This window comes from Trachinotus anak, unplaced genomic scaffold (assembly GCF_046630095.1).
Source record: "Trachinotus anak isolate AG129_WGS33_773 ecotype Australia unplaced genomic scaffold, CSIRO_AGI_Tana_v1 ptg000011l, whole genome shotgun sequence".
Taxonomy (NCBI): domain Eukaryota; kingdom Metazoa; phylum Chordata; class Actinopteri; order Carangiformes; family Carangidae; genus Trachinotus; species Trachinotus anak.
In genome coordinates this window covers 296,492-321,074 of record NW_027273862.1, presented here as the reverse complement: position 1 = coordinate 321,074, position 24,583 = coordinate 296,492, and the positions used below count along the sequence as shown (strand labels likewise).

The window sequence follows — 24,583 nt, the reverse complement described above, 5'->3', positions numbered from 1 at the left end:
CTTGTTAAGTGTACCTGGATCAGGTTGAGGACAGCATGTTCAGTATGTGACCAAATGTTATTTTCCTGCAACCAAATCCAGACTGCTTTGCAGGAAAGAGAAAGACACACACACACACACACACACACACACACACACACATACACTCCTGCTTCTATCTTTGTGAGGACACTAATGCATTCCATTGCCTCTCAGCCTAACCTTAACCATCACAACTAATTGCCTAACCCCATTTCTTACCTTAACCCTAACCTAAACCTAATTCTACGCCTTACAATAAAACCAAGTCTTAACCCTAACACAGCCCTTGAAGGTGTGAGAACCAACCAAAATGTCCTGACAATGATAGTTTTCAGCTAAAATTTGTCCACACAACACCAAAAAGCATGTACACACACACACACACGTACCACCCCCTCCTCTCTGTCTGTGTGTGTGTTGAAGCTGGTCTGTTATCGAAACTGGCTGACTGGCTGCTGAGTGAATCGTATGTTGCTGCAGGCCTCTGAACATTGCTAATGATATACATATTTTAACACTGTGGGGTTGGAGTGTGTCTGTGTGTGCTTAGGGGCTGGCCTTTTGGGGCCCTAAGCAGAATTTGATTCACACCCTACCCTACCCCACAAACCACTAATAGCAGCACTTTGTCCTAGTAATTCATTTAGTAAAAACCTGACTAAAGTTGCCAGTAAAATTGCCATCAAGAGTTTTTTTCCTATTGTCATAACTAATGGTGAAATATGACTCTAGAGAAATAAAGAATGTGGAGTACAGAGAGATTACACAACAAGCCAGACTACATGAAGATTTAGTTTAAAGTGAACTTTGCAATTTTCATTTTTGAAGAACAAAAACGCAAATATGCCTGATGAAAGTTCATTGAATAAATAACAACAGGCCAGCAAAATAACGCACTGAGTGTTTCAGCAGCAGGGACGTAAAGAGCAGTACAACTGTATTAAGTTAGTAAATGAATACAGTATTAATGTAACAATATAGAATAAGAGGCATGGTAGATGGTACCACAGTACAAGATACTCACAGTATGTAATTTCTGTGGATAGGGGTCTCTCAATTAAAACAGTACCAAGAAGCATTGGGTGATGTCAGGAAACAGTGTGGGAGCATGGGAATTGTTGTCTTCACCACTGTTGCCATTAGCTTCTCCTGACTTGGATTTCTTCAGTGTCAGTTGTTCAGGAGGTTTTTACCTGCAGCTGAATTCTCCACAGAGGTCTCCTCCTCTCCGGAACAGACAGACCTGGTGATTATAATCAGTAAAAGTACACTGCACACGAGACGTCAGGTAAGGGTTGGGAGCTGAGACTGCTGCTAACCTTTGTTTCTCTGGTAGCTTACGAATCAGACGTTCAGGAGGTTTTTAGCAGCAGCAGCAAAAGTCAGTGATTCGTCAACACTCTTCAGCTGACACAGGATGTCTCAGGGCGGTTGGGAGCTGGGCTGTCTAACATTTACTTGTTTTTTTTCTCTGATAACTTAAGATCCAGTTGTCTGATGACTAAAAATCCTTCATCCACTTAATATTTAGTTGACAACAACCAATTTTGAGCTTCTGGTGGGCAATTACAAGGTTGACACATGAGCATAGAGGATATGACATCATTGACAGGCGACCAAATGAAATGGACCATTACCATGATTAAAATGACATTTTTCTCTGGTTTGAGAATTGATGGAAACATTTGGGATGATGTAAAAACACAACGCAACAACATATTGAACAGAGGTCTGGTCGTTTTTAGACACTTTAATGGAGTGGAAAAGTGCATTTATGTAAATCTTTAGTGGAGAAGTTACATATCATAAATTTAAGTATGAATAGATAAGGAATAAAATGAAAAAGAAATTAACTGCATTTATTGCTGCCATTAATGTGTGAGTGTGTGTGAATGAGTCAAATAGTTCAGAACTTTGGGCTAATGTGTTTCTGAATGCAGCCCATAATAAGAAAAATAAGTGAATGAATTGGGGCAAATGGAATGAAGAGTTGCATTTATAATAATCTAGGAAATAAAACATTATGGCAAAATTTGTTAGTATGCTTTTCATTACAATGGTCCTAAAATGCTCTGGGAAGGATGATATAAATTTCAGAAAAATAACAGATTTAATGATTTTTCTAAGCTGGAGAACTTGCAAAGGAGGGGGCAGCACTTCTTTCCACACCTGAGTAGTATGCTCACTGCTGGCACCTACAGCCCCCGCCAACAGGGCAGGTTACACAAGGGTGTCCTTATTACTGAACGACTGACCCCCTAACGGTTAGTTGGGGTCCACACAGAGGGCTCAGGATCTGTGAGGGTTAGTGTGAATCTCATTACTGGCTCCACGGGTGAAAATGGGGCCTTCTGAAACAACACAGTGATGGTAACTACAGCCCATCATCTGGGATGTCTGACTTTCCCACCCTCAGTGGAATGCACTCTAAGCTTATTAGAATCGTCAGCAGTGGCGTGTCGTTCCTGAGGCTGTGATGGGATTGCCTTCCTGTAGACGAGACAGGGATCATAACATTTATTCAGACAAAAATGTGCTTGGAAAAAGTGTGCGTGTGAAGTCAGCAGATTTTCTCCATCTCCATATGGCCAGTATTTAGTTAGACCTCAAGGAGAGCTGCTGCTAATGCAGCTAACAGAGCCACACCCAACACTTCCCAGAGGTATATTATTACACACTATTCATAGACTTAATGCTTGTTTCTGCGGGAGATTAATTGCAAGCTTTTGTTACTGTGGAAGTCATGAAAACATCTGAAAGTGTCCTCCAACCATTTGGCAGCAAGTTGTGCGTGTTGTGTTGCTTTGTCACTATGTGTGTGCTGGGCAGTGTAGTTCAGCAGGGAAAGTGGCCATTTCTCTCAGAAGTTCATTTTTAGGAAGTGTGTGTGAGTGTTTTAAGAGCAGTTCCAGCTTGTGTTCAAAATTTCACAGTCGCACTGAGCTTGTAAAGTGTCCAATAAGCAGCAGGGCCTGGCAGCACATAAGCTCCCATATCCTCAGCCCTGTGCTGCCACACACACATCACACATTACTCTGCTCTGAAATATGACACCAGTAAAGACAACATCTTTCTATATGAACATACAACACACACACATACACGTGGTTGTGTGTTTGTGTGCAGTCTCTGTACCAGTAGCTGCAGGGCTGAATGTGAAAGGGTGAGGATGTGAATGTGAGGTTATCCATCCTATAGACTGGAGCTGAGAGAGCAGAGAGCACATAGGCTGTTCTCCACTGCCTTTCAGACTGCAGTCATGTCGACACTGATTTAGATGAATCTTGCATGTGAAACTTTATTTCATCTCGGCTATTAATTTGAGATCATTTTCAAAAATCTCACAGTCCACACTGAAACAACACAGTAACACATTTTAATACAGAAAACTATTTCTGCCAGCATCAGTTGTTCAGAAGTGTGTTATAATGAATAGACTGCGCTGACAGACTCAGTCAGAGATAACACAACCTCTGTATGATCATGGGCTTTCAGGACAACTGTAAACATAATAACAGTATGAAAGAGTTATTTGATTAAGGCTAATAGTCAGTCCTGGCCAGTTAAATTGAGACATTTGATAAAATCTTAAATTCTTACTCTTACATTCTGACAGTATTAACATTAATATATTTCAAGGATGGCACATCTGCGATGTATATTAACCTACCAATGAATGATCACAAAGTAGAAGAGCACACTGTGTTTTAAAGAAAAACAACAAATTCTTCTACTTATGAATCAAAATGTAAAAGTCCCATATTTTACACTTTTCCTGTGTTTTATTTGAAGTGTTTGATATTCATAAGAAGATATGTTTGTGGTTTTATTTCATTATTAATTGATTAATAATTTTGGTCCATAATGTGACAGAAAATAGTAAAAAAAATAAATAAAACACCCATCACAATTTTCCCAAGTTGACATGATCATGTCTTGATTTGTCCAACCAACAGGCCAAACTATCAATAGGCCACAAGTATTCACATTGATTGATTTTTTATGCATTTGGTCTTATATATCACATAAATGCTTAATCAATATTAAAATAGTTACTGAGTCATGTCAAAGAATGTTGTGCTTGTAGATTTATCAATTAATCAGCTCATTTCTTCAGCCTGACAACAAATCATTCAAACAAAGTCAGAAAGGCCAAATGGAGAGAGAGACCACCAGACAGAACACACACACAAACACAGCTTCTTTGTGGCTGTCTGTCTCACAGACTGTTGCTGGCTGGCTGCTTGAATCATATGGCTATGTGGACTGAGAAATCACGAACAGTGAAGTGCTGCACAGTTAAATGGCCAGTGTTCAGTGTCACAGCTCAGAAAAATCATTTGAACTTAGAATTTAAGAAAACCAAGACAGAACAAGCTTTTGCTATTAATAATGCATGAATGCTTCACTTAAGTGGCTCCTGCCTTTGCTCACACGTGTGTGATCTGTGTGTGTCAGTCAGAAAGCATTTGATTGAGAGATGAAACACTTCACATTCTTTTTGAACATGAGTATTAGCAAACTCCTCACTGTCATCCGTGACAGCGCTGGACTGTATATCCTCGTCTCTGTGAGTTATAAGAACATCTCTTCTCCAACATAAATTGAATACTGTCACATACCAGTAAAACAAACACACAGCATCCACCTCATGAAAAGCTCAGGAGGAAGAGGTCAATTAAACAGTCATGGACATTTGATCATGGACATACCAGAAAAACCTTAGCTAAAGTCGAAACATCTTGGCACGGTTTTGGAATGGAACCTGTTAGATTCAAATGTACATTTAGATCACATTTACTCATTTGGCTGATGCTTTCATCCAAAGTGACTTACAAATGAGGAACATCACTAAAGCTTCAATGCAGTACGAGAGCTTGGTGTAAGTAAAACATACTAAATCTGTTCAATAAGGGGAAGTGCAAGAAGATCAGGTTTAAATGCACCAGAAAGTTCATGTTAGGGTGTTAGAGGTGTCAAGAGAGGAGGAAGAAGAAAGTCTTTAAGAAAGAGAGGGATGCTCCTGCTCTGAAAACATTCAATAGCTTTTTCCACCAGTTCAGTCTGGACTGCAACTGCCTTGTATGCAGGGATGGCAATGTCAGACAACGTTCTTTTGAGCATAAGCCTGTGTGATGGATGAATATGGCTGCTGGCAAGTTGACCCAGGTGTAGATCCCTGTACAGTTAGCCATAATGGACATTGTAGAGGGATACTTTCTGTGTTTGTTTTCTCTCTGTCTTTTGCTTGTCTTTACACTCTAAATCATAGATCTGGGAAGCCTGGTATTCCTAGGAATTACTTATATATTGGATGATTCTGCACCTCACAATTTACATCTAATACAAAACATCAATGCCAGTGCAGGAGGTCGTGTATTGTGTATGTAGACAGGCAGAAAGGAAGGTGGTGGAGGTGAAGTTGCGAAGGTGTGTGTGGCACATCTCACAGACCTGCTTTTAAGGATCACAGTTTTATTCACTATTACTAACCTTAACACTAACATCATAGTTTCCAAACACAAATACTCTAGAAAATGAAAATTTAAAAACCTTGGCATTGGACTTAATCTAAGGTTTTGGAGAACATCAGTACTGACAGTGACTGGGAGTGTGGTGTGAATTGGGATAATTCTGAACGCATTTGTTTGCAGTCACCCCTCAAAGACATTTGTGATGTTGCACTAACGATAAGTGATAGTAGCAGTGTGATGAATGGCCACTTGAGTCATGAAGTGGGAATAAAGATGGTCCGTTGTAGAACGTTTCAAAAATTATCGATCACAGGCTGGTGCTTCAGACACCATTAAAGAATTCAAAAAGCAATTTGAAACATACTGAAGCCTTAAGCTGCCAGTCTGAGATGGGAGTGGGTGTCCTCGATTGGTAGAGGCTATCCTACATAAGCCAGAAAAAGGAATTATGTAATTTTCTTGTTTTCCTCGGTTGTTCCATGTCTGGAATGTCATCTCAGTTTAGCGCTGCACACAGACCCTCAGGAGGGTTCTGGCCCATTGTGGGTCTGACCTTGCTTCCCACCCAGAACCCCCCTAGGGAGTTCATTGATGTATCTCATAAGAACATCAGTGCAAATTTACTGCTGCAGAGAGAAACTCTTTGATTCTGAGAGACTAGTGATACCAGAAAGTACCTTTTCTTCATGTCTTAGATCACTAAAAAATCCTAAGTTCCAGTTAAAAATATTGTATTTTCTTGTTATCTACATTTGTCTAGGTTAGGTTCTTTTCTCTCCTTTTGCAGTTTTCAGATTTCCATGATGAAAGATGTGTGATACTACAGTGATCAAAGTGTAGTGTATTCCTCTGAGCTGCTTTGCAGACTGTGACCCAGAAACACATTCACTGAACCAGTTTTCACTGCCAGGTCGTGAGCCTTTTGGCCTTGAGAAAGAAACATGAGCCCCCAGATGAGACAATCACACCTTAATGAGAATACAAGCACGATACCTGCAACAGCCCTATGATCATAATTACTCTCACGTTTACTTCCACAGCACCAGATGTATGGGTCACTTCAATTCCTCTAGAAATTTACTAAATGTTGAAATAAAGTTGCAGAAATAAATTACTAGAACATGACATTACTGGACAGGGTTAGGGTTAGCAGCCTTTTCAATATAAATCCATTAACCAGGTGTGTGTGTCACTTAATATTCATATTCACTTCATTCATTCATTAGGAAACTAAGGATATTGGTTTTGCTTTTCCCGCTGGCAGCCATGTTTTTGACTGATGCACTGGAATGGTCTGACTTCTCATTCGTTTTTCATAGTGTACACAGTATGCTAGTGTGTTATTTTTCAGTGACTGAAGAGCGAGGTGATGTTTATATCTTAAAGATTTTAGGGACAGTTTTAGAGAAACTACATCTTTATTACATTCTTTATTTATTGTACCTTCACAGTTTTTGTAGTAGTCACTTTTATTGTACTCATCATACATACAGGTTTCTACAGGTACAATCGTCTCAGAGGCTGTATGACAGATATGTTATTTGTTGTTTAGTGTTACAGTCTGCATTGTGTATGTGCTGGTAACGGTGCTCTGTAAAACCAAATTATGACAGTAATAAACTCTCTACTATCAAAGCTGGTTTGACATGTGCACTGCAACCATAAATTTTTCCAGACAGTACCCAGAGGAGTTGTATGTGTGAACGTAAATGTCCAAGTCAGTTGAATGGACTGTCCCCTGCCAGCAACCTAAACTAAAGTTTTTGAGCCCATCTGTGAATACAGCCAGTCACTGTGAATACAGTGAGAGTGTTCATGACATTTCTATCATTTCTCTTGCACACGCTACCCAGGCACCACCACTAGCCTCAAGCAAACAGAGTATGTCACATGTAGCTCAGAACAGGGGGTTGTGAGCTACATGTGGGATAGGGCAACTTTGGACAATGTCCACACCTGATTCTCTAGATGTGATGTGAAAACGGCTTAAGTGGAGCAGTTTTTGACAATAAAGCTGCAAAGGGCAGGCAGCATTAGCAGCATCAAGCTCAGCAAACAAACTGAATCAAATATAAGGCTCTGTTTGGCCCATGAAGTAAGCACTAGTATGAACAGTGTACCTACATGCATGGTAAATAGGCCACTGTACTACAGCTGCTGCACAGGGGAACTCCCACTAACTCTGGCACCCACAGTCAAACAGCAAGCCAATGAAATGATAAAATAGATTATGATTAATAATTGCAGAATTCCTTCATGCCCACAGCCTCTCACTGAGCTCTCCACATGGCATCATGAGCTAATTCAATGTAACCAAAGCATCGGGATGCTCCACAGTTTACAGTAGTAAACACTGTTAAGTTATTAAATGAGTTGCTAGAGATGCCAAATGTCACAGCATGTTTTACAGACTTTTTTATGCATGTATGGTGTGGAGGAACTTCCATCCAGTGCTGCCAACTGGGCAGCTTTCCAGCGAGACTTAGAAGCTGTTCATAGACCAGGATGTGGCTGGGGTTAGCACCACTCTTTGGCTGATGGAGAACAATGTAACTGTTGTATTCAGTGAGAAAGTTGCAGTTGCATGACAGTTGCACATACTGTGCTGTTTGTTTATCTGTCTAGAAATTTCTCATGCACGGTGTAGCTTCCTCTCCAATATATATCAGAGGCCATCATCATCACATAATGCTTCCATTCCTCATTTCAAAATACCCAAAAGAGAGTTCAAACTAAATATTCCTGCCCAGCTATGATTTATTGTCGAGAATCCAATGTGATATTGGCTCTAATGCTTCAAATGTTGATTTGTTGAACATTCAACACAAATTAACTCTAAATTCTTACCATATGTACAAATTCATGGTTTCAAGCCCTGAGTCAGTCCCGTAGAAATCTTACTATACATCCATGTAGTCCGCTAGCATAGCTTTCATGAACATGCCGCACTAGATGCAGAAGTAACCCTGAAGCCAGAAATATTTTCGGCATATGCACCAGGCGAGCAATTCATACAATACTGAATGGGTGTCATTTGTAGATCCAGCATCCTGCACTCATATTACATCCATGACTGCAGGAATTCACTTACTAAGCACATCTAGCTAACAAGCAAACCACTGAGTGGAGACTAGGCTACTATATTTTTTCCCATTTACTTCTGTCCAATAAGGTACCTACCTAAATATCTGAGAACTTCTTACAACTGTCTGAGAACTAAGCTTTTGGTGCGTGAGCTGGCAGCAAAGTAAGAAAAAAATGCGAAACTGTAAATTTCTTGTCATATTTATTTTATTTTATTTTATTGTTCACTGGGTTTCACTCTAATGAAGGAAAAACTGGGTCTTCATCCTTTTTGCCAAAACAAAGCATCACCATCAGAGTGGCTCCTGGTTTCAGTCGACTTAAGGTAGCAATCTTTCTAAAACTGTGATATAATTTTAAGGTGGTGTTTATAACAGACTGCTATTAAGTCATATGGTCATTAGCAGTTAAAGGTACTGACAAACAAGGTAAAACTTGAAAACAACTGAACTTTGAGCACACCAGTGAGGGGTAAAATCAGAGCAGGTAAGAATGCTATAAAATTCAAATCTGCACAGTGGCTATAGAAAAGCAGTGGCTCAGGCAGCTCAGTGTGGCTCAGTGTCTCTGCTGCTGATCATGTGTAGACAAGTGAAGGTCAATTATCAGAATAACAACAGTGAAATTGGTGTTATTCCTTCTTTCCAAAACAATTATGTGCATCTTTTGCAAATCTGTGTAATGTTGCAGTGGTTAGGTGCGTGTTTCCCTACATGCAGTAAAATAAGCTACTGTTATAATGTCTTTGAGGATAAGTTTAAAACCAAGAATGAAATCTAGGGTTCTTTAGGACTCCTGCAGCATGTGACCTGGCTAAAATGTGACAGACCTCCTGTCGTGCTTATACACCAGGGAGTCCTGCAGAATTGCCTATTTGTACATGTCTTGCTGAGTCCTCTGCATTTCAATGTGATGTTCTAGGTGCCTTTGGTGGCTTCCCACTCTGAAACCTCCTCTGAAGCCCACTGGGAGATCTGACGCAACCTTTGAAGGCCTCAAGTGTGAAGCGGCAGGCTGAGAGAGATGAAGACAAGTGCCATGTTGCTGGCAGCTCTGCTGCTCCCCAGCATCCACGCAGGTGAGTGCAGGATGTTTTCTTTTTCTTTCTTTTTTCTTTCTTTTTTTCAATATCATCTGTTAATCAGTCAGTAATCATATTCTACCATCCTACAAAACACAGTAATATCAAACTGATTCACATTACTCAGTGTGTAGAACACAAAAAGAGAAGATGGGGGTAAAATGAGAAAACAAGAGGAAAATCTTAGCTAAACCATCCATATTTCATAATGCTGACCTTCAAATATAGTGAAAAGGATGAATTTCAACAAGAAATTAATGAAAATTCAATTAAATGTTTTATTCTGCCTCAACCAGTTGGGTTGAGAGGTGGTGAAAAAAGAGAGAAGGACCAGGAGCAGCTGTATATACAGCTGGTTGTTACTATGATAAAAATAAGAGTGATATGCCTAGGTCTAATATAGGTCTAATAGGAGCAATGAGTGTGTCAATCATTCATAGTATCAGATCGGGACTCTGCAGCTAAGGACTCAGAGACACCTGCAGACCGAGTACAGAGAGAGAGAAGACACAAAGTTAATGTCCTGCAGTAATCTGATATAAATGCATGGAGAGAGTGAGAGAGAGTGAGAGAGAGGAAGAGAGACGAAGTGCGCAGTGCGTAATGGGAGATCTCCCAGCAGCCCCAGCCTCTAGCAGCATAACTAAGGGATGATTCAGGGCTCATCTCACTCAGCCCTAACTATAAGCCTTATCTGATCGTAAATGTAGAGCGGGTGTTTGCCTCCTGAACCCAAACTGAGTTCTACCGGAGAGGAGTCTGACAGCTGAAGCCTCTGCCTCCCATTCTACTCTTGGAAATATATATTATAGGGATATATTCTGCATCTAAGAACAAAAAGTAACTGTGGTTGATATTCTCTCAAAGGAGTTTTAAATCGAAAGCAACTGGACTTGGTTATCTGTCTGGAGAGGTTAAAAATACCTGGGTCTCCACACCAGATAGTTGGACCAGTCCCAGCCTGGTCAGGTAAGAGAAAGAACTGATGAAGCCTCTTGGATGAGAGGTGAAACGTCTTCCTAGACAAATAACCAAGTCCAGTTGCTTTCGATTTAAAACTCCTTTGAGACACTATGACCTGGACAAATGAGAATATTCACAGGCTGTGGTTGATATTAATCTGCTGCACAGACAACCCATGGGCTTGTTTTTTACAGGACAGTCCTCTTGCTGTAGCACTGGAGGCCAAGATAATGCCGTCCAAAGTAACTATATGATTAGATAATGTTTGTCCCAGGTGTTTGGGGCCAAGCACAATAACTTCAGTTTTATCTGCATTAAGAAGTACAGGTCTTTATGTCTTTAATACATGTCTGAAGTTTGACTGCCTGATTAGTTTCATCTGGCTTCATAGATGAGTACACCTGGGTGTCATCTACAAAGAAAATGAAATTTATCTGGTGCTTCCTGATAATGTTGTCTAAAGGAAGCATATACAGGGTGAAGAGTGTCAGTCCTAGCACAGACCCTTGTGGAACTCTGTGACTAACTTTCTACATGGAAGAGTCATTGTTAACATGAGCAAACTGGGCTCTATCTTATAAATATGACTTAAACCTGCATAGTGCAGTTCCTTCAATCACATGTTCCAGTCTAAAATACAGCACTAAGATGGAGCAGGACAAGTACAGATGAATCCATTGTCTGAAGCCATGAGATCATTGGTTACTTTAACCAGTGCTGTGTCTGTGCTGTGATGTGCTCCCAATCCTGATTAAAAATGTTCAAACAAACCATTCCTATGCGAATTATCACATTATCGGTTTGTAACAGCTTTTTCAAATAGAAATAAAGACAAGGTTGGATATACAGTAGGTCTGTAGTTGGCTAAAACATCTAGCTGAACACTAGGCTTTTTTAAGTTGCAGTTTAACCTTAAAAGCCTGTGGTAGGTAGCTTGCTAATGAAAATAAATTGATGACCCCGATTAAGGCCACAAGCCAAAACATGTTGGTCTAAGAATGAAGGTAAATTGATCAGATCTAATATGGAAGTATATATTAAAGGTAAAGCATCCTCCTACCAAACAGTCTAGTCAAAATAGGGTCAAAGGTGGTCTAAATAAAGAAGCTGTTAGCTCAGACAGATCTATAGGAGAGTCTAAATATAAATCTGGCATTACAAGGCCAAGGCTGCTATACAAGACAAGACATCTGTGTCAGTTGGGGGAAGGATGTGATTATTTTTTTCTCTAATAGTTACAATCAGTGCTCAGTGGCATCTGTCTGTCACAGAGCTACTCTCCAAGTGCAGTCGAAGATGTGTCAGAATAAACTACACTGCCATTTTCATTGTAATGAAAAAATATGTCACTTTTATGTTCTTTTAAAGTCAACTGAAATCACAACATCAAAAACATGTCAAAGAGATTTTTTTTAAACTGTGTGTGTGTGTTTGACAGTTTACAGTTTGGATTCAGTCTCACTACTCTAATCAGCTGTTCAGTCAGTTCATTAAAATGGCTACTTCTCATTAGTTTCTGACTTCCCTACCCTGTCTGTGGCACTCGCACCCAGGCTGGCTCCTACTGAAGATATAATCTTTAAATTTATCCTGTAATAGACAACACACATCATATAATGTACACAGAAAAAAAAACTTTAATGAAAGGACAATAGTGAAGCTCTATACCACAGCAGAATAAGCTATATCAGGCTTTGGGTTACATTTGGTTTTGGTCTTTAATTTACTTATGACAGTAAAAAGATGTAATGACTTGTTACTTTGTGTTTTGTTCATCACTGTGCATTAAATAAATCTGCAGTGAAGAGTACCAGGGGCTGTACATGTGATGTTGAAACTACAGCCCTTTAGCCTTCAGACTGATTGAGAGAAAGTTTAGGTCCAGTGCATGAGGTATACACCTCTGTTGGGAACATAACTAGTTAAAGGGTCGGTTCAAAGATATTGAAATTTTATTCCTGACAGTAGAAAGAAAATAGCTTGATAAAACAAGTCTTAACTTTTCACTGCAGCTCATGATCATCAAAGCTCATCAAATGGCAAAACTGTGAGATGCAGTTGGAAGCTCTAGAAAAATCTAATAAGTGGAACTTTAGAAGACTTTTTTTGTCAAAACAAAAACATATTTTCTTACTTACCCCAACACAGTCTGTTTTTTAAGAAACAGTGTCTCTGAAAAATCAAGGAACACGTTTTTGTTTCTTGGTAAATCTAATTCCAGTGAAATCAAGTTGAGGTCAAGGATCTTCTGTGCCCCACAACCTCCATTGTAGTCATACATCAGAAATGTCAGAGACTAACTCTGCACCTAAAATGTGTTTATATGCTGTGAATTTGCAACAGTGAATTTTGAAACAAACAAAATGCTGCCTGCATTGTGTTCACTGATTATGTATCTCATTTGTTTTCCTTCAATATCTGCCCAGAGCAGCTAAAGCAGGATTAAAATTCTTATAATTATGTTTAGGTAAGTCAAAGCACTTGGTTAAGGTCAGGGAAAAAATGTGGCGTTGGTTAAATACTGTATTTAAAAAGTAAGCAGCTACCAGAAGCACAGACAGGATGCATTGATGTATTCACATTTAATCAAAACCTTGGTATTTCCTTTTTGTCACCTAAACCAAAACACATGCTGGAGCCAGGGTGTCCTGTTACTTGCACAGCCACTATTCAGCCTGACCACTGCTTGCATACAGTACATAACACCTCCCTCACTGGAAAAAAATGTTGTCACTGAACATAATCCAGGTAGCCATACTTAAAATGTAAAAACTGGTTTAAAATTGGTTTGGTAGTTTATAAATGTAATTTATAGGTGACAGGTTTGATGCACTCAACAGGGTCATTCACCTCTCTGTACCTGTGCAATACCATAACTTATGTTTTCAAACCTTAAAAACATCAGTAACTTCATATATCATACTTTATATACAGTAGAAACACTGAAAGTAAAAGAGGAAGTCTGTATATATGCATACACATATAGTTCATAGAATAAAACAGCGCTAAATTTTTTAGTAAAACACAGAACATCGCATTTTATAAGAAAGTGCACAAATTTTATATGGAAATATTTCTACTCCCTCAAAAATATATTTTAGAATAAGCAGAAAAAAAGGCTGACAATGTAATATGTACTCTTCAAAATAAAAGTTGCTGCCAATACCTACAAATGAATTTACAGGCCTTTATGTGGCCCTGCTCATAATTAAGCACAATAACTTGACTTAGTATGCAGGTACGTTTTCTCCAAAAAGTATGAGGAAAAATGGTTTCATTCTGTCATAAAAAGTGGATGAATAAAACCAACAATAAAACCAACTACTTACATGACAGGAGAAAAGACGAAAATAAGAATGTGTTTTTTGTGTTTAAACTGATAATCCAAATGAATAAATTAAACTGTTTTTTTTGTTTGTTTTGTTAAACGAATCAACATCAGCAACTTATAATCAAGAGTAGACAGTTGGCACAGGGTAGCAGTGATGCACAGTATTCACATGCAGTGTCAGAGCAATACCACTATCCACTTATGGATTTATAAGTGAGCAGGTATGAAGGACACTAATCTTTGCATCAAAGCTTAAACAGAGAGAGAGAGAGAGAGAGAGAGAGAGAGAGAGAGAGAGAGAGAGAGAGAGAGAGAGATGCCTTCACTAACTGAGCAGCAGGACTGGGTCATGTGGGGATTCTGATTCTATAACCAAGACTTTGAGTCAAACTCAAACTCCTCACACACACACACACTGAAATATATGCCCATATGGCATAAACATATAGATAATCACACAATTGGCAAAGAGGTGGGGCATGTGTGGAACAGAGACTTTGGTGAATGATGGCTTGTGGCAAGCATACACTCACCCACCTGTCACTCACAGCAGCCATGGCCTCAATTACGCATAACTTTAAGATTTAATAAAATGTCGACAGGTAAATTATATAAAAATTCACCCCTGCGTACAGTTGTCACAAAGGAGGAAATTAGCTAAAGAGACCAGAACCGTTTTTGTACCAGGCTGTAAACATGTTTATTTCTGCTATAAAGTTGGACATTTTAAGGAGAGTCCATGAGGACTGACTCACTTTTGAAGCCAGACTCGAGTGATCATTTGAGGAACTGTAGTTTTTAGCTCTTCAGTGTCGGCTTCATTGTTCGGCCTTGGAGGTTGCTGCTTGGTTTGAATTCAACAGCCCACTGTTTCACCATTCTATAAGAGGGGACACCCTGCTCTAGTGTTGCCACCATGTCCTTGTGCACCTCCGCAGGTGAGCAGCCCTTGAGACCATGGTAGCTGATGACTGTACGACAGGCAATCCTGTCCATTCTCACACAGTGCTGACTTCCAACTTTCTGCATGCCCTACTTCTACCTTTGGTCAACTTCTCAATTAACCTTCATATGCATATGAATATACCCTCATGCATACTGTTGATACATGCCTGTGGACACAAAAAACTAAAAAAACAAACACTGCAGGATTGCAGTATGTCATGTGTAGAAAGTAGAATTCTTCTTCTCCTGGCAGCCGTGCAAACAGGCATCCAGCCAAACAACTGATGCTGGCCTTGTTCTGTGTGTGTATTTGTAGTACACACCTCTAACACCACAACATGCCTAACTAGCACTTACCATGCACTTTTCTGTGCACTTCCTTAAATGATCTCCTTGCACTTTGCCTTTTTGAATAGATGCAGTACTTAGTACTCACACCAAGGTTTCCTGTTGATCTGGCACTTTAGTGTTGTCACGTTAGCATTAGAAACCTTCAAGGCTTTAGAGACATTCTTCCACTATAAACACAAATCTCTACTTCTCTCCTGTTGGTTCTTTTTACTGCAGCTTTATTGTGATTGCAAACAGAGCCTTCCCAAGCTGTAAGCAAATCTGTCTAATCACAACCACACAAGCATCTCAGTTTGAGGCAGATTGACTTTCAGTTGGAGGCTCAAGATGCAGCAAAACCATTTCTTTCTTTCTTTCTTTCTTTCTTTTGAAGAAGACAGTGCTGTTGTGAACTCCACTGCAGTGCATATTTGGACTGAATGGCTTTGGGTCTCTGTCAAACACACAATATGTTTTTTCACAACTCACTTATCAAGACCAAATGCAAGCAGGTGACGAACACTACACAGAATGGCAGGAAAACCTGAGCCCATATTTATCAAACTCAAAAGAACTGCATTTAAGAATGTTCAAAAGATCACACTGAAGAGCAAAACAGTCCCTTGCTGAAAGTGAAGAATAGGAAACATTCATTAAGAAACTTATTCCTGAAGATACTGTGTGTTAGGTGGCTGTTTGACACCTAGGGGGACATAGGGACTCGAGGCTTCTCTGTTTGCAGCCACATAGCTAGTGTCTACCAACAGCCTGCATGTGAGGTGTTTGGGGAACATTTGTAAATTGTAGCTACAGAAAAAACAAGACTAGGTCAAAACCTAGTGTATGTCTGGACTGCCTATGGTCAGATCCTGATTTAAAACAGAGTCACCAAACATAAATTAAAGACAAAGACTGATCTGTGATTTCAGCTGTATTTACTTGAAATGATAACTCAGAGAAAAAGTTTGCCTTATTTACCTCATCTCCAGAATAAATAGACTTTTATTAGAGACAGGTCTTTATTTCTAACTCCCTCTGTTTGAAATGTATAGAATTGGTCATAGCTGTATTTTAGTACGAAGCCTCTTACTAAAATACAGCACTACCTGTAATTGTTTCAAATTAAATGCCCTGTAGCATTTCAGTGAGCACAAATACTTTATTTCATTACAGATTTAAGATCTGCTAGTTACTTCAGCAGTTACAGATGACTTCTCTCTCTCCCTCCCTCTCTCTTGCTCTCTCTGCTGGGTGTGTTGGATGTTTACTTATTCCTCTGCCTCCTTTAGTGATAATGATACATGTAATGAAAGTAGTTTATTTGCTGTAATGGATGCAAGGCTCAGGGTATTGGAAGCACCCCTGCTCATCCATGCAGTTCCCAAGCAGCTGGGAAACCAGAGCGACTCAGTAGACTGACCATAACTAAATGTGTAGACCTAAGCTCCCAGTTGGTATCCATACACAGTCCAGTCATGTACCAGGTTTATACCCAGCCTGTCTGAAAAAAAAGAAACAAAAAAGAAGTCTCTAAATCCAGCAACAATGTGCTAAGTTGGCAAGACTGCAGCCTGTAAACATCCCCCTAATAAAACCTGTTTGTGCCAGAAACTCCTATTCAGTGATGTGGCATTCGACTGACCAACAGCTGAAATGGTTCACATGTGGCTTTGGGTTAGTCATAGAAATAATCACATATACTAAGATATTGTATCTTGTCATTCAGCCCTCAAAACACTAAGATATAGTTTTTGGTCCCTCTTTTTTGGTCCAGCCCTATGAGGTACTTTAAAGAAGTCATTTGGATTATACATGAGAAGTATGTATAATAAGTTATGTAGCAAGTGACTAAACAAAATTAGTGCAGAGTTTATTCTGATTGTTTGCACTCTGAGGAGTGAAAAAATAAAAATCAATTAACTGTTCAACCAAACTAGGCTAAATAACTTTTGAATTACTGTTGTTACAGTTAACATTACTTATTCATAATGACCAATGGCAGACAGTGCGTTTCTTTCTGGTTGGTGTTAAGTTTTGGGGTTTTTTTGTCCCAGCGCTTCACTGTCAGATTTTCCTTCTAGTATTGTAATTATTAATAAATTTCTCTTTTTCCTTCTGAATCTGTTTTCCTGATTCTTTTTGTTTTGCCCGGTTCACTTATTTTTGTTTATTTCTTACTTCCCTTATCCCTGGACCTGGGGGGAAATGTAACATTGTTACTTTTAACAGTTTTCATAAATACAGGTCCAGTTCTTCAGTAGAGGAAAAGTTGCTGAGTGGACTTTAGGCATTGAATGCACTGTGTGAGAATCTGTTGTTGGTTTAGTAAATGACATAATGGGTTGTGATGGATTCCCTCTCTGCATCCTTGCCTTTAATTCAATCTTTTCCTCATGGGAACTCTCTTTCATTCAAATATTTTTTATGGAGACCTTAATCAGAGTGCTCTCCTAATTCAGCACCTGATCAGCTCAGTGGAGTTGATCCTGATTATTTCTTGATATTTGATTCCTTTTAATGGAGCCACTGTTGATTTCTAATATTTCTGCTTTTCCTAACATCTTTCATCACATGTTGACTTGTGTGAAGTGTAGCAAACAAACACTGTTTGCTAGTGTGCCATCACATGATGGCATCAGGAGCCTAAGTTCTTGGACTGGTCCACACTCAGGGTAACTCAAGGCATTCATTCAACAACACTCTTTGAAAGAGCAATGCCGTGTTACAGTCTGTTGTTATCCTTGCCTGTAATTACAGCTGTGATGAGATAAAAATGCTTTGAAATCTAATTTCTGCTGATTTGTTTTTGTGGTATAATTTTCCCTGACTCTCCTGGGTTGGTGGTTTTGTGGTGGAGTTCAGGAACAGGTTATGTTGTTGGATTAAGAAAAAAATGTAAAGCAAAGCAAAGCAGCAACGACAGCAGTTTTACTCACAGCTGTCAAACACTCCAGGAGCCGGCAGACACAGATCTCCAAGGGCTGACTTCAGTGGCTCACTCAGGAGTGTGTGTGTGAACAGCTTTTTACTGTATGCTGTCTGTAGGGTTTTGTCCATGGTTTTATGGGGTAAGCATTTCCATTTTAATATTTGTATCCTTCTGTACTTGGAGGAGGTGGAAACTTGAAACAAGAGTTAGTCCAATTATCTCCGACAACTGGAAATAAAAGTGAAGAAGGAAAAACAAGACGGGGCAAGCCAAGTTTTGTGGCCACAAATGAACATGCAGAAACTTGAATGTAAAGATACATATGTAACAGGGACCCCTCTAGAAAACACAGATTTTCACAAAAACAAAATAAGTTTGAGTTTAGCCTTTTCCTAAAAACAACAACTGTTTATCCACATCTTTATTATCTGTACTACTGGAGTTAACTAGGATATCCAGTCAGTAGAAAGTTTCAGGGGATGAGCCACCTGAGTTTCTGATGTATCACACAGGCAAACTAACAGGATAAAATGCTATGTTGTAAGGCATGGATGCCACTGGAATAATACACACAAATAATACAATGCATATTTATTTTATACATATAAAAAACTCAATTATATTTTCTTATTCTGTCTTTGAACTATGATTTGAAAGTGTGACAAGGAACTACAAATAATATGTTTTAAAATAAATAAAATAAATTTTAAAAAATAAGCTAAACTTTTTTGTTACTCCATTTACAATATTTACTTATACTACCGTTTTATTGTATGTCGTCTTATCATTTTCTATCTTCAGATGTGTAAGCAGTACACCACTGCCAATATTTAAAGGAGCTATTTGTAAGTTTTGATATAACTACATAGCTAATTTTGGCATTAATAGCTGTTTACTTACCTAGAAGAAACATTGCAAGTTCAGCAACAGACTTAATTACTTTACTCACCAACAGCTATCTCCAGAAGTGAAAAAAAACCCCGAGGTAAACTCTTGTCTCTACATTTTTTCTTCTATTGAACTTAGCATGCTAACCAGCTAGCCTCGGCCCATCTTATCACTTTCCGATAACGACTCACTGCAGCTTCCAAACTGCCCTGAAGATGTAACGCTGCTCAGAGGGCGTATTATTACCTTTTGTCATTGCAGATGCAATTGCAGAGGCTCTTGTAACGCAACAATCACCACCACCTGCTCCCAGCAAGAAACAACATTTGGTGGCAGAGAAAACTTTCAAACAGCAACCTTTGGAATTTATTCAGAAAATTAGGATCACAATTCTTATGTGAACAGATTTTTTTTTTACTCACCCCTGGTAGAGTCATAGCATGGCTGTAAGCACCTCCGCAGACGCTCCAGGGCCTCCTGAGTCCTCCAGACCTACCAGTCACTCCCAAATATCAGAAAGCAACTGATTGCAAATCGCCACCTATCAATCTGTGTTAGCCCTGTGGTAAATTTGCTGGACAATTCAGATCCATGGCCAGTCAGTGCCTTTGATGGATCCATTAGATGGTAGAAAGATGAGGTAACCACCACACACACCAGAGAGCAATAGACTGAAACTTTATTGGGCAGACTGGACAGTTACACACAGTGTCTCAGTGCTATCCTGAAAATAACAGACACAGACCAAATGGGTTTATCACTTGTCACTCTCCTCTTGGGTGAGCAATCCAATAACAATGTGTGTTATTTTATCCCCATTTAGTTAGTTGGCAAACTGAGAAAGTTGCACAGTACGAAAAAATGAAAACAAATCTTATTAGCATAGAACTTATGGACAAAGCTAAGGTACTAACACTGCTGATCCTATGACTTTGTGATGTGCAGTGTTTTTCTGGATGTGTAACTCTTCCTCAGTCTGATTTATTTCTCATGATTTCAATGTATTTCCCACTGTGTCTCTCAACAGCCTCAAGAAAATTGTAAAAAATTGTATTACTCTTTTGCTTTAAATTAAAGGTGACAGGTTGGTCTGTGTATACTGCATATAAATATGTACATTTGAGTGTGTCCTGTGCTGCCAGGACACTACCTGCCTCAGAATGTTGGTGCAGAATAGTGAGTCAAGAAAGACTCTCTTGTTCTTTGATTCCGAGGGACTGATACAACCCAGGGCCAGGTTATTTGTATTTTCTATTTGTCCTGTGAAAATCAATGTTCCAGCTGTAAGAGACTTCATCAAAGTGGCGTTAAAGCCAGCTGAAGCATTTTGTAAGAGATTTGGTTTGCTCTAAAAGTATTTGAATTGTCTCTTGTAATTCAATCATATTGAGATTCCAGCGTTGCTACAAGGTCCCTAGTTAATACAGCAAAGATCAGGGAGAGACCAGAGAAAAGGTGACTCATGGCCACATTTTTATTTCATATTTTTTATTCACTTTGTTTATTCTTGTAAAGAGAATAAGAGAAGTTTCAATGGTTATAGTAGGAGTTGTAGTTGTACATACTGTATTTAAAGGTCCCATATTTTACATTTTTCTGGTGTTTTATTTGAAGTGTTGATATCCACAAGAAAATATATTTGTGGTTTTAAGAACCAAAAACCATCTTAGTGTAGTTTTACATCTCCTCTCTCAGGCTTCTCTCTGGAGCTCTAGTAACAACAGGTTGGTGAGCCAATCAGAAGGGACACTCTGAGCCTCTCTTCTGATTGGCTGACTGTTTCCTGAGTGATCATATAAAAATATAGCAGATTTCAGGTAAACACTCGAAAAGCCCCTTTAAGTAATTAAAACCAAAATGCACTCAAACACCTGCTGTTTTTGAAGATGAACTTCAAATAACTGCAATTTGTCCTCACAGTTAAGTTCCACTCTTTGTTTTTTGTTAACAAAAATCAACTTATGGAATTTATTCAAAAAATTAGAATCACAATTCTTATGTGAGAAACCAAAGAAACCAAATCCTCTAAGGCTGCATGGTGACTCCTGGTGGGCCTGGCTTGCAGCATGGCTGAGGACAGTCACTGCTTTGCTGTGACATCACAAATCACAGAGGTCCAGGCAGCTTGTTTTAAGGCTGGGTTTTTGAATACAGGCTGTGTGCATTTCTCTGTGGACTGAGGCTTTGATACTTTCACAGTATTAATATAGAACCTAGACCTGCTTTATAATCAAAAACACATGGACATCTCACTTCATACCATATGCAAACTTTAAAGATAGTTTGCTCTGAACGCCACAAAGTAATCCAGGTAGTTCATGCAATGTGCTGGCAAAAGTATCTTTGCCTGTTCTGATTGACCACACTCATAGGCCAGGACTGTTGTCTGCAGTTTGTCTTGGCTCTGGTGTTGACGCAGGGATATGGAAATGATACAAATGGAGATTACAGTTAAGACTTTTGGTCAGTCTCTCTTCAAAGGCATTTACTGTTTGGAATTGCACTCAGGAAAATGTTGGATTGTCTGTTAGGAAAGTAAACAGAAATTTGAAACCCCACAAGCTCTTTGTCTAAGGTTTGTTTGCAACAATGACATTATCAGCTCAACTGTTTGACAGACTGAATGTGTGGATTTATGGTGAGTTGCAAAGCTGAAGCAAGTAATCAGATCCTTTCCATGAGTAAAAATACCGATACCTTAAAGTAGAAATTACAAGTGAAAATCCTGCATTTGAAATCTTAAATAACAGTACAAAAATATTATCATCAACATTTAACAAAACTAACAGCATGTCTACAGAAAATCAGACTCTCTACACTGCTGACTCTCATATTATACACTAGTTTCTGGGTTTCATGCATGAGTAGTGTTTTATTGCTGTACCTTGTCAAGGCGAAGCCACTGTAGGTTTAACTACGTTAGTCAATAGTTAAGTGGTTTAGTGGTTCCCCAACTAAGGTCAGACCAAAATGTAAATTGGGCTTTGATCAATTTAGAAGTTTTGAGAGGAAATGTTTCTTTAGGGCTGACATCCTGTAGACATCTGAAACATGACAAGGGTTCACAACTTCACAGTTTTTTTTCACAAGCTAGAAACGTTTGGGAAGACAGGTTTAATCTGCAACACTTTAATAGTTTATCATATGTATTTTTATGTAGAATCTTCATTTCAAAAATAACCACTAATCAGGGGCAGACTGGTAATCTGTCAGACCGGGAGCTTTCCCGCTGGGCAGACGTGCTTTTGGGCTAATACATTCATTTGTATTAGTCTGACAAGCCCTTAAAACTCGTAGATCGGCAGCCCACTGGGCTCAGGCTGGCCCAATCACATATTTATGCATTTGTCAAAAAAAAGACACCACGGGCCCATGAAACACATTAATCAGTGGCCGATTGGTTCTTTTTTTTTTAAATGACACTGGGCAGGGCTGTATGTGATTCTATGTGGTGGGCCAGCAACTATAGCTGTATGTATGTAGTGGTGTAAAAACACAACATATCTCTCTGAAATGTGTAATAGAAGTATAATGCAGCACAAAATCAAAAAAAGACAGAAACTGTGCATAAGTACTGTACCTTAGTACAGAGTTACTTAGTTACCAGAGTTTAGTTATGTGCATCTCTGGAATTGAAATCTCAGTGTATTTTCCATCCCCTGCAGTTTGCCCGGATAAAGAGCCAGGACTGCAGCCATGGATGCCTGGACACAGTGAAGACCACCGTGTTACCATCGGTTATGGCAGGAACGTCCTCCTCACAACCTCAGCTACAGTCCACTCTATTGAGATTCTCAGTGGAGGTAAGCTAAGCAAATCAATTCTCTGTTCATCTTTCTTTAAAGTCACAGAAATGATAGTTTATTTATCTTCTGTATTGTCAAATAAAGGGTTACAGCAAGTAGGCTAACATTACTACTATGCTACTATAGCTGTCACTAATGAAAACAAACACTTATCAACAACATTATCTAGCATCAAGTTACTTCAACATGGAGGAGAAGAACTTTCTTCTTCAGTTCTGAGTCAAGGTTTAGCTGCTCGGGGGATCTCCATCTCAGTAAAGCCTGGCTAGTATTGGCTCCACAGTCGGAATGGGAAAGAAATTCAGCCTTGGAATTATCTACTGGGACCATAGTCGCACAAATGGCACTGATGGAGCCGGTGAAAACGTAGTAAACTTTATGGATATTTTGATGGTCCACCCGCCAACCAGTCTTTGAGCCAGTTAGCCCCCATGGCCAATCTACCTGTGCTCTGGCCTAATCTCTTTCTTTGTTGGAGCCATTTTAGTCAAAAAAAGTGGTTTCTTCAGTGGAGGAAATTCTGAAGGGTTGCTGTCACCTAATCAATGCACACTGCACTGTGCCATTTCACATGTGGGTGGTGCCTGTGTGGGGATGGGTTGTGGCCAAACAGAGGCCAGAGGTGTGGCTGACAAAGCATTTGTTTTAGTATGTGATGCTGGTGGTCTAGTGCGGCATCTAGTGGCAGTGATCATGGCTTACAGAATCTTAAAGAAAATATATTTTTATTCCATCGTGTCTTCAACTGAGCAGCCAGCACTCACATCAGCTGTTTTATTCATGCTTTTTATCACTGGGTCTTTGATGCATCATCTGTTTAACTACCAGCAAATCAGTAAGTGAATGAAATAAGATCAATAGACTGACTGTCAGTCTGAACTGACTGAATTAATGAGGTGTTTTAATGGATTTAAGGGGAAGTAATGGATCAAATCTATGTATTGTAATATATTAAGATGTATTTAATGCAATATCTGTTTCTTTTAAGGGATTTGTTTATTCATGGGGTTCATTTATCCATTTTTCAAATTGACACACAAAGTAAGGGAACTCTGTTGAAATCTATGTTAAAGGTCCCATATTGTAAAAAATGAGATATTTTTGATTATAAAGCAGGTCTAGGTTCTCTATTAATAGTGTGAAAGTATCAAAGCCTCAGTCCACAGAGAAATGCACACAGCCTGTATTCAGAAACTGAGCCTTCAAACAAGCCGTCAGGACTTCTGGAACTTTGTGATGTCACAACAAAGCAGTCACTGCTCTTGGCCACACTCCAAGCCCCGCCCACCTGGACCCACCATCTAAACTTACAGGATTTGGTTTCTCTGAGTCTTTACCGGAAGTCTGCTGTATGTTTATTTGATCACACGGAAAACAGTGGATCAGAGTCCCCCTTCTGATTGGCTGACTGACATGTTGTTACTCGAGCTCCAGAGAGAACCTGAGATGGTTTTTCCACAAATATATCTTCTTATGGATATCTACACTTCAAATAAAACACAGGAAAAGAGTAAAATATGGGACCTTTGAATCAGGTTCTTTAATCTCATTTACAGTGGGAAGTGGTTTGGACCCCAATGTGTGTTAATATCTATTTTTGCTTTATCATGGAGTATTATGGAGTATTATGTAATATGGCGCATTAGTTCTTACAGCAGAATCCTCCTTTCTCAGATTCTTTGATAGCTCCCTTTTCTGCCACATTGAACTGTAGAACCATTTGCTATAAAG

At 39.3% G+C, this 24,583-nt stretch overlaps 1 protein-coding gene across 4 annotated transcripts in view; it reads left to right on the top strand.

The window, feature by feature from the left end:
* Nucleotides 1-24,583, top strand: part of LOC139628189 (cell migration-inducing and hyaluronan-binding protein-like) — a 187,424-nt gene that overhangs the window by 74,293 nt on the left and 88,548 nt on the right. For 3 of the 4 annotated variants that reach the window (XR_011692707.1, XM_071489626.1, XM_071489627.1), the window contains exons 2-3: nt 9,501-9,657; nt 22,712-22,849. Coding sequence is in view for 3 of the 4 variants with exons in the window: in XM_071489626.1 (XP_071345727.1) it covers nt 9,603-9,657; nt 22,712-22,849 (193 nt within the window). In the remaining variant the exon portion in view is untranslated. Of the gene's footprint in view, nt 1-9,500; nt 9,658-18,733; nt 20,502-22,711; nt 22,850-24,583 lie in introns of those variants that run through there. The other variant, XM_071489628.1, reaches the window with a different exon arrangement.